Raw genomic sequence first — 10976 nt, 5'->3', positions numbered from 1 at the left:
ACACACACACACACACCTATTACACAGCTTCGACTGTGGGAGAGTTTTTTCCTATCCCTGGCTGAAGGTAGTTCTGCAAAGCTGGATCCATTTATACCTCGTGTGTCATGGAATATATATTCTCTCACACAACAGAAATGCTATAAGGCTTTATTAGCAGGTCAAACAAGACCTTAATCACTCACTTCCAGTTAATATGGCATCACCCCTACACCCGCATTCTCCTCACACAGTTCTGAGCTCCACCTCCCGCTTCCTGGCTGTTGCTGAGCACTCTTCGCTGCTTCTTCTTGGTCTGTGCTCTGTGCATGTGCATAGATGGTTGTACTTGACCGAGTGAAGCCCACTGTGGCCAGCATTCCCTCATTCTGGCAAATCTTCACTGCCAAATTCACTGGCGGTGGCTGGTAGTTGTTGAATGAATGATTGCCTAAGATATTGAATGAGTCAGTGAGCATATGAACTATTTATTTTACTGTCTTACCTTTGAATTTCACTGTTCTTGTTAGAGAATTCCAGCTGTTGCTCACATGGAGAAAAGTTCTGCCTTTCAACTCCAATGAATGACACAATATGGTGGTATGAAAAAATTATTTAGCCAGGGCCTCCGTGGTGGCGTAGGAGTTAACGTCTCAACACCATTAAGCTATCACCAGCCACTGCAGCATGCGTTAGTTCTCCTGCCAGGGAGTGATCCACAGGGCGCAGCAGACCTCTCCTGTCTCCCCTACTGCTCCCCTCAGCAGTGCATTTCAGTAGATCCGCCTGTACTGCTCCCCACTATGTCAGACAGCAAGATAAAGCTAGGATAAGAAGTGGACCATCATCTACTTAATAAAATAAAATGAGAGAGAGATTTTCAAGGGTATCTGTGGAAAAGGTAAAAGTTCTAATATGTATTTCAAAAGGATTAGGACCTTCTTATTGAGTTTTTGTGTTGAGATAATGGGATTCTTCAGCAACTCCAAGGAATTACTAAGATTCCCTATGTTCATGTTACCCTATTCGTCTCCATGGTAACATCTTGCTTCTTCACAGTACAACTGTCCTAATAGACACTGTGAAGAATATGGCCCAAATCACATCTCCATCACGCAAAGGATGTGTCGTCTTGCCACTTTATCATCAGGTCCACTCCCTCCCATTGCACCTTCATCGACGCCAACCATATCTCTTCTTCATTTCTAAATTTTGTCATTTCAGTATTGTAGAAGTGTATCACGGGTGACACAGCCTTTTGCGGTTGGTATTTTTCATTCAACATCCTCTCTGGGGAGAGAGGCAGATGACTGCGTGGGTCAAGAGTTCAACCCTTTGACTGCCGATGTGTACACCAAGGTATGGTCAGCTGGCTTATTTGTTCATCCCCAGAAGGTCATCAGTGTTGATTCCAGGTTTTGACATTGACAAATAAAATTTAAAACCACATCAAGACTCATGATGGGTTTTGTGTGGGTCTGTTTTCATTTCTCTGAGAGAGAAATGCCCAGGGAAGCATCACAGTGATAGTTGTTTGGGAACCTGCAAGACTGTTTTCCAGTGGGACTGGATCACTCACACTCCTGCAGCAAGAGACAAGTGACCCCATCAGGAGCTCTGCATCCTCACCGCCACTGTGGCCATGATTTCTTATTTTAGCCATCTGGTAGAATCACAGGTGTTTCTCACGGTGACCTTAGTTTGCATTGCCCTGTGGCCAATATGAGATCCTTTCTTGTGTTTATTTGCTGGAGACAAATTCTCTTTGTTTTCCTTCCCTTAAAGGACATTTTCACTTGACCTGAGAATGTTCTCAATGATAGAGCATTTGGGGCTGATCCATGTTTTAGAGCGTGGATGATGGTGTGCGGTGTCTGTGGCGTCTGTGGTTACTGGAGAGATTCATTACCTGTGATGGTCTTTTTCCCTGTAGGTCAGGTGTAATTTTCATCTTGGAGCATCAAGATTCATTTTTCTTAGTTAGCCGTCAGCTTGACAGTCAAGGCTTTGTGTTTATGCTGTTTGGGACTTATTAGAGTTCTTGCACGTGACTGTCCTGCATTTGAGACCGTTCCTTCGTTATTTCCAGGAGTACTAGCCAGCTACCCATGTATCTCCTCTCCTCCTGGCCTCCATTGGCAAAATGCTTGATCTCTTGTGATCTGCCCACCAATCTCCTCCTCCACACCTGCCAGCAAAGGTTCTAATTTCTGTTTCACACATTTTCTTTCTGCCTTTGCAACTGGATAATTTCTATTGTTCTGTCTTCAAGTTCAATGTGTTTTCCTCTGTGCCATTTGCTGACTTTTAAAAATAATTTTAGGGGTTGGGTTTTTTCAGTTCATTTTTTTTTTAAGATTTATTTACTTATGCACACAGAACTGGGGAGGTGAGAGGATTCACCAGAGACAGAGTGGGGAGCAGAACAGGCAGATGGATGACATACACTGCTGAGGGGAGCAGCAGGTGGGACAAGGGAGGTCTGTGGCACCATGTGGGTCAGCTGTGGGCCTCGGCTCGAACTCAAACTGAATCGACTGAGGCTCGCTTGCAGCACTGTGCTTTAACCTATTGCACCACTAGGGAGGGCTGGATTTTTCAATTCTGATATTTCTATTTTTCTGTTATGACTTTCAAATCTTTAATTAAGGATTACTATTATTTTCATTTTTAAAACATGTTCAAAGTCACCAAACCATTTGATGATGGGCACACTAAAAATTTTACAGGCAATTAAAGCATCCCTATCAATTCAGTGCTGACATCTTTGCATTACTCTTGATTTATGAGTAATGCTCAAATTGTATCCTGGACATTGGGGGTATTATGTTATGGGACGCTGGGACTGACCTAGACATTCGATTTGAAATGTGACCTTCTGATGCCACTTTGGAACATGCAGGAGCATCACCACCTTATTGCTCTAGATCAAGGTAAAAATGAGGGGTCCCTGTTAGACAGCTGACTGCAGGAGCTCCTTGTTACCGCTGAGTGAGGCTTGGGCACCCCTGCACCCTAACAAGGCCAGGAGCCTTGGATCCCATTCACTGAGCTTTTGATAATAGTGGCTGAGATGGAGCTCCATTTGTACTGTGATAACTGGACACAACAGAGTAGCTATTTTCTAGAAGTTTCTGTCTTGCTAGTCTGAATATTCCCTAGTCCTTTGTTCAGAGCAAGAAGACTTCAGTTGGGTTTTCTCTGGATTGTTTTGTTTGGTTTTGTGCCCGTTGGTGTCTCCAGACCGCTGGTGTCTCTCGCTCCTATTTGGAGATACAGGTGGCAAAAAGAAAATCTGGGAAACTCACTATAGTATCATGTTTTGAGTCCCAGGTTCCCTAAGGGGCATGACTCTTCAACCATAAGTTCAGGTTCGATCTAAAGTTTAATGTTTAGCATTTTTAGTTGTATTTAATGGGTTAAGTAGCAAAAATATGTCTGCTCCATCTCCCCAAAATGAAGTAGGAATAGTATGTAAATGTGAAGTGGGGGAGAGAAAAGAGCAAACCACAAATAAATAAAGAAGAAATCAAAATCCCCAATAATTTTAAATTAAAATGTCAGTTAGATACATATTTTTTGGTATAATATAAGATATAATTACTTTTCCATGAAAAATGTTTTGTCTCAAAAAATGTTGGTCTCAAAAGAGTAAAAGGGGGCCTTTCAAAATGTAAATAAAAATACACAGATCAGGCCCTCCCTGGTGGTGCAGTAAGAAGCTAAAGCCACTTCTGCATGAGTTTGATCCCCGCCTGCCCCGGAGGTGACCCCAGGGCGCGGCAGACCTCTCCTGACCCGCCCGCTGCTCCCCTCAGCAGTGTACTTCGTCCATCTGCCTGTTCTGCTCCCCGCTCTGTCTCTGGTGAATCCTCTCACCCTCAACACCTCTGGCCTGTACCCCAGTGCTGTAAGCATAAATAGATAAATCTTAAAAAAAAAAAAACTTAAACGAACACACATACACACACAAACACACACACACCAGCACATTGTATCTGTGAGAATTTAACCCAACTTTTATTTTCCTTTGAAAGAAGGCTTTGTTCTGCAGATTTATGAACTGAGCATACCACTCCGGAGATCGCGGTAAAACACATCCCCAATTAGTATCAGTACTGGCTTTCAACACTTAGCCCTTCAGTAAGAATCAGGGGAAATCATGTGTGGAGATTGATTGCAGGATAGTGTAAAGTCAGCTAAACTTACGCAAGGCTACGTACTCATAAGGATGTTTAGAACTTTTTCTTGAACCAAAACCGAAAAAAAGTTGCACATCAGAATCTGCTACTATTCTTCCAGCTCTTGGGTAGCCCGAGGATGGGAGGAGAGTTTGCCCCCAACTTCTGGAGTCATCACTGACATATCACCCTGAGTCTTCCTGCACTGCCATCCTTAGTGAACGGTAACTTTCATACACCTTATTGTGTGATGCTTCACACAGATGCTTCTCAAGACAAGAAAAAAGGGGTTTCTCCTGCTGGGTTGATTCCCCGTAGAGAATAAAAGTTATAAAGCATCATCAGTTGTTTGCCTTTAGCTTCACCATGGGGAAATGTTGGTTCTCACAGTTCGGGATTTCTCATGGCGACGCTCCAAGGTGCCTGTCCTCCACACAGCACCCTGCTACAGAGGGCCTATGGACAGGGGAGCGAGCCGGGACCCAGAGCAGCCGCTCCCCTGAACTCTTCCTCATCATTCTCATCACCCCCTGCGCTGCCTTAGGCAAGTTTCCCCGCTGTATCTGTGTCTAAGCCCTGTGTGATACCTGTTACCGTTGTTCATATTTCACTCTGCAAACTGAGACTCAGAGAGGCTTAAGGATTTGACCAGAATCATCCCAGTAGCGTGCAGCTCTGAGGTTGGGCTTTTCTGCTGTGCTATGCTCATCTGATAGGAAACGCAGGGCTGGCGGTATGGGTTGAGTCTTTGCAGAATCTTGCAGGGACGAGACCATTTAACACAAATCCGTTCCCTCCTAGGCTTTATTTTCACTACCTTAATTCCATGTCCTAAATGTGCCTACACATGTGTTTCCAAGGTGTCTTCCACAATTGCCCATTAAAACATATAACTTATGATTTCCCACGTTCGATATGCCAGCACTAGTTTTTATGAAGTGCAAATAATTCACTCCCTGCTCCTACCTCTAAGGGTGATAATTCTCCTTTACCAACGAGACAGAACAGAGTTTACAATCTGTGAAAATTAATTTGTTGTCGGTGAGGTAGTGTGAAAAATAGATGTTTCTACTATTTTACTTGTCATACCTAGAAAATGCAATAACAGCTTCAAAAGCAAGATTTCCCTGTCTGTCAGTCATCAGCTGTCAACACCCCTATTCACCCACCAGAAACTACATTCAGCACCTCTCTGTCTCGTGGTCCTGAGGATAACCTAACACATTAGATCCAGCAGGCACTGCACATTTTTTTAGATAATACATTTTTTAAATATATTTATTATATCATCCTTCATTTTTGAACAGTGTATTGTTCCCCTGAAATTCCCACCACCTATTCCCCGAGCACCATTCCCAGAGTCCCTTGTGCTCGTCCACCCCTGTCCTTGTCCTGCTCCCTCCTCCTCCCCTACAGAGTGTCTCTGAGAGAAACTTTTAATGAGCATTTACTCACAGCAAGACTTGCGTTTTCCATAGGGTGTTTCCTTAGTCAAACATTTTTTTTTTTTTTAAATAATCAGATAACTCAACACGAGTGATGACTCAATACCATTCCACAGCATTACAAAGTCACTCAATAGCCAGATTACATTAACTTACGTGATTGCTGGTGCGTGTCTTACTCCTTAAGTAAGCAAATATCCTCAGTTAAACTCCTTAGAACAATATCATAGAATCACTTCAGATGTCTCAAATTTATATTCTTTAATACCTTACCTCTGTTTGTAATTCACAGACCACTCTATCCTTGCTGATTTGAGATTTGAACCCTTCCTTTGTTCCTGATGACATTTCTTCAACATCATTTTTATGTTGGCCATATGGAATATTAAGCTGGAAAAAAAAAGGTTAAAAATCAAGATCTCATGATTCTATAAGTACTGGTTCCAAGATAATCCATTAAATTAGCCTTTCAAGCAGGTTTTAGTTTTATATTCTGAGTTGACAAATCTTAAATTTATAGAAAAATTCTCATAAATTCTAATTAATCAATTGAGAATTGAATAAGACATGTTTACCTCCACAAACCTCTGATAATTGACCATTGGTTCTCAATGAACCCAAGTGATCTTGATTTTAAGTCTCTAATATTCATTCCACATTATTCTTTGTAGTCCTGCCTATGTCTAAATTTCTATGAAGCCTTAATAGTGTAAAAATTATAGCAGAACCAACCAACTTGACCTGTGAAAAACACATCACTGTTTTATTAGAGTTGACAAAATATATGTAGAACATCTACAAAAGATGCATAAATTGTCCGAGAAAACTAATGTAGGAAAACAACACATGACAAATTATTCATTACTAAAAAGAAATGCATCATCAAGTCATAAAAAGACTCTGAGGTGCCTTAAATGCATATTACTACATGAGAGAACCCAATCTGGAAAGGCTACTAATTGAATGATTCCAACCATATGACATTCTGGAAAAGACAAAATAGAAAAAATCATGGGGTTGGATGGAGAGAAGAGAAGGAATAAGAACAACAGAGGATATTTAAGACAGTGGAAGTCTCTGTGTGATGGATACTACAATGGTGGTTAACTGTCATATGTTTCTCTAAACCCATAGAATCTACACAGTGAGCGGTTACCCAAGGTGAAATAAGGACTTTTGGGTGACAATAATATGTCAATGCAGGGTCATCAGTTGTAAGCAGGCTACCGGGGCAATGGGGAAGGCTATGCATGAGTGTGGTAAGAGCTGGTGGGAAGTCTATGTATTTTCTACTCAAATTGGCCTTGAACCTGAGTCTCTCTAAGAAGGCAAGTCTGTATTTAAAAAAAATAAATTCAGAAAAGTGAGAACAATTCCATAAATGCACAGTGATTTTCCCCATAGCTGTTCTTATAATTAAAGTTTCCACACAACCAAGAAATTTGGTAAATAGAGAAAATGTGTGTAGCTACATACATCTATGCTACTTTATTGTATTATCACACTTTTCACTAAAAACATAATGGTAAATATTTCTAGAGCTTCTGGAAATGTCCAATACTTGTATGTGACCTTATGACAAATTAGAACATGAAAGCTGATGTTACACCAACTCTTCAAAATTAAAAAAAAAACAATATTACTCATAATGTTAATAGTAATACTAATCATATACAAATCTCCAGAATTAGACTTGATATATATACCTTATATATACATGTACTTTCCTAACAGAATTCTGTAGTAGGTATTACGAAAAGTAAATCATATCTTTAGTAGGCTTAAGCAACTTTCCAAAGTTCACAAAGCTAAAAGCTGGAGGAAGAAAACTGTTAAGAATATTCTTGCCAAATTCATTATCTGAGTTCCAAATCACAAATACTGTATTTATAAGTATAACATTAAAGCCCACTATAGTAACTGTTTGGAAGGCAATGCACTGATAAATAGATAACAGATGAAAATGGTTGAAAATGAGTGAAAGTCTGTCTATGCATGTTTCACCCATTTTCATATAAGGAGCACTGTGGTATTAATATCTGGCTAAAATAAAAGTTGTTTTGCTAAAGAAAATAATAACTTCCCAGGGTAAAATGAAAGCAACAGGTTATGGGTTGAGTTCACCAAAGTAAAATCTAATTAAGTCTGATAATTGAATGCCCCCAGCTTAACTTCTGAAATCTCGGTCATTAATTCTCAGGGAATTAGATCAATCAATAAACCCTGCCATTGTCAACAGAACTTTCAATCAACCTTCCCACTCAAAGGAGAAGAGGTAGGGGAAATAAATTTTCATACACAACAGTTGGGGGAATGGACCAATTAACTAAAATAATTCCGTTTTCTTTATCATCCTAAGTAGAAAATCAAGGATCTTTGTACAGAGAATCTAAGAGCATGTCAAAAAATAATAATAATGGTCAAGGTTAAGTAACAGAGTGTCTGCGAGGGAAAATGAAACAGAAAATTGGTACAATTTAAAACATGAAAGAGAACGTTCCACTTTTGAAAACCTAACCATTATCTTCAGGGGGAAAATGAATACACATAGCTTTCATAAATTTAGGGCAGAGTAATTTCAAAATTGAGAGAATAACAAAAGAATTCTTTATTGTTTTACCATCCATTATATGACAAAAAAAAACTTATTAGAAAAGTTGGAAGACAGAGATGAGAGCTGTGATGCCCAGCAATTCAGTCCTTGCTCCTGTCCCCTACACATTCAGCTTTCGGGACAACCTGTTGGCCCCAATGGCACTGCACACTCAGCAGCATGCTGACCTTCTGCAGAATGTCTTTCTTTCCCATCAACCTTCCACTTTCCATGCTGATGAGGAAGGTAACTAGGTCTCAAGTGTAGATCCTCCTTGGTCCCCAGCCCTGGTCAATCTGGAGTTCCCATTCCAGCTCTTGGTTTCCTCATTCTATCAAGTAATTAGCGTTTCTTACATTCTCCTCCACAATCTCCCTCTCATTCATCCCTCCACTGATTTCTGCTACATCCCTCCCCCATACTGCCCAACACACAATATTCACCCACACAAAGCGATACTGTTGACAATACTTGTTCACACATGCTTCTAGCTACATGTAGAAAAGCTTCTGCTTCTTTTCTTCCTATCTCCCCAACCATTCTGTCTTCTTTTTCATTTTTTGACCTAGCTGGTGCCAATCCTCCAAGATCTCTTTGGCTTCATTTAATACCCCAGTTCTCTATGGTCTCATCTACTCCCATGGCCTCACCTGCCTATCACTGGTCATTGCTCAAATCGCTCTACTCATACTTTCAACATCCTGACAACTATTTCCGTCTCGACTTTAGCATGTTCAGAAGTAAAGTCATCACCGTTCACCTTCGTTTCTCTATCTCGTGATGTTCTGCCATGATGAATAGCTACCTAAAATTAGATCAGAAATCTAGAACATCTTCTCTCTACTTCCCATGTATCTACAACATTCAGCTGATCCTCACACATCTCTCTTCTTCCAACAAGCTTAGGACACATTTCCTCATTCCCAGAATGCCCCCAAAGTCTTCTTCACACTGAAGATGGAGTCTTTTATTTTATTTTAATCAAACTGTCCTCAAGTCAACATTTATCATTGTTGAATTGCATTCTGGTTGATGAATGTATTGATAATTTGATTTTTAGAAGCATTAAATATCAGCTACTTCAAAGTGTAAGGCCAAGTGTTCACCAGTCAGATTTTAAGAGCAATACTATGTTTTTATGAAAATTGAGGGAGAGAAGAAAGAATGACTCCAGCTATAATGGAAGGCTACCCAAATGCAGGGAACCTAGAGATGGATAAGAGTAAGGTGAGGTTCCACATTCCTTGCATGTGTACGAAGAATCCTCTGAAATTTTGTGCCTTATTATCATAGCTACAAAAGTTTTCTATATAGTAAATTTTACCTAATTCACTTCCTCAAATTACAGATGGTAGAAAGATACTAAAGAAGAAAGCGTAACTGTGATCAATGCACAATACATTGGCTCCTTTAATCAAAATAACAACACCAGCAATTGTCTCAGTGACCTTTAAATAACTTTATTCTCTTGTTGATGCATTATTTACATTTTTAAGACTCTTCGAGTATATTTATGTAGATTAAAAAATGGAAATTTCTGATTAATTTTAAATATTGATGCTTTAGATAAAATGATTGTCACACTTTACTGTTGCAATGATATCTAAAAACCATAGAAATTTGATATTCATCTATATTGTCAATTTTATTTCTTGAATGTTGATTTTTATTTTACCTCCTTTAGATCATCATTCTGTGTAGCATGTTTATACATGAAAATATCTTTGTTTTCCAATGCAAAGTAAAATATGTACATGAATTATGTATGCAGGTGTTAATGACTGTAAGAGTTCAGATGTTACAAAGTTTCTTTTGGATTGAATTATCTTAATTATTATAGGCACATCATTGCTTACAAACAAGACAAGATACCACATATTGTGATAATTATTAAATGTATACTAATCATTTACTGGAAATGTATCTGCTAATGAGATGGATAGATACACTTTTCAATTAGTTTGTGTATCCATGGATGAAATTACTTATCGATAGAAAGAAATAAGATTACCAGGTTTATTTATTCATTTTTAAATGTAGGTACTGAGAAATCTGATCACGCATGTGGATAGAAAAATACGGTTTTGTATAGCAGTCATTGCTTGTGTTGTTTGTTAATATCTTTTTGAATGTATGGCCAGATCACTAAATCATTATATGTTACATTCATCATCTATCTACTGTCAATCTATGAAGTCCGATTATAGTGTTTTTATGAACAGGAAGAGAAGAAATCACCAAAGTAAGCCATTGATTAGCTGGGTTTTCAACATTGGTATTTCAAAACATCTCTTCTTTCAGTACTGAGTTCTTCCCTTTCTGGTAGAATGTTTTGAAGTTATAGTGGGGTTGGAGATAAGCGGATTTGCATTTGAGAAGTGTATGGAGCATAAAATGGAACAATAGAACCTGCTTGCATAGCTCAATGGTAGATCAGTTTCTGAAGACCTTATATGGAAGGTGGGGCCGTGGGGCTGAAAACCAGACATCACTATGGGGAATTGTGGGAAGATGGTCTTGTGATTAGTCAGTGTCTACAAATCTCCCCATGAAAACAGGCTAAGCATTTAGAATAATAAATTTAAAAGCCTATGGATGCCCACAGCCAAATGAGGGGACCTGTTTTCCCTATGAACTCTGAGACCCAAGAGGGCTAAGATAATCCACTTAGAGCTTCAAGAATTGGAGGGTTTCTGCATCTGGATGTAAAAGTTAAAGAGAAAGAATATGATCTGGAGATCTGGAGAGCCCTAAAGTTGACAATAAGCGTTCCCAGGC

General features: G+C 39.4%; 1 protein-coding gene across 1 annotated transcript in view; it reads right to left on the bottom strand.

Annotated features, from left to right (window-relative positions):
- The window catches only part of CCDC102B (coiled-coil domain containing 102B), a 239920-nt gene that overhangs the window by 141075 nt on the left and 87869 nt on the right, over positions 1-10976 (bottom strand). Inside the window, exon 6 of the mRNA XM_012725769.1 lies at positions 5879-5995. Within this exon, the coding sequence (XP_012581223.1) occupies positions 5879-5995 (117 nt within the window). The remainder of the gene's footprint in view (positions 1-5878; positions 5996-10976) is intronic.

Source organism: Condylura cristata, unplaced genomic scaffold (genome assembly GCF_000260355.1).
Source record: "Condylura cristata isolate star-nosed mole 26May11 unplaced genomic scaffold, ConCri1.0 scaffold00016, whole genome shotgun sequence".
NCBI lineage: Eukaryota > Metazoa > Chordata > Mammalia > Eulipotyphla > Talpidae > Condylura > Condylura cristata.
The sequence above is the reverse complement of the archived record's forward strand: the minus strand, read 5'-3'. Positions and strand labels throughout refer to the sequence as shown.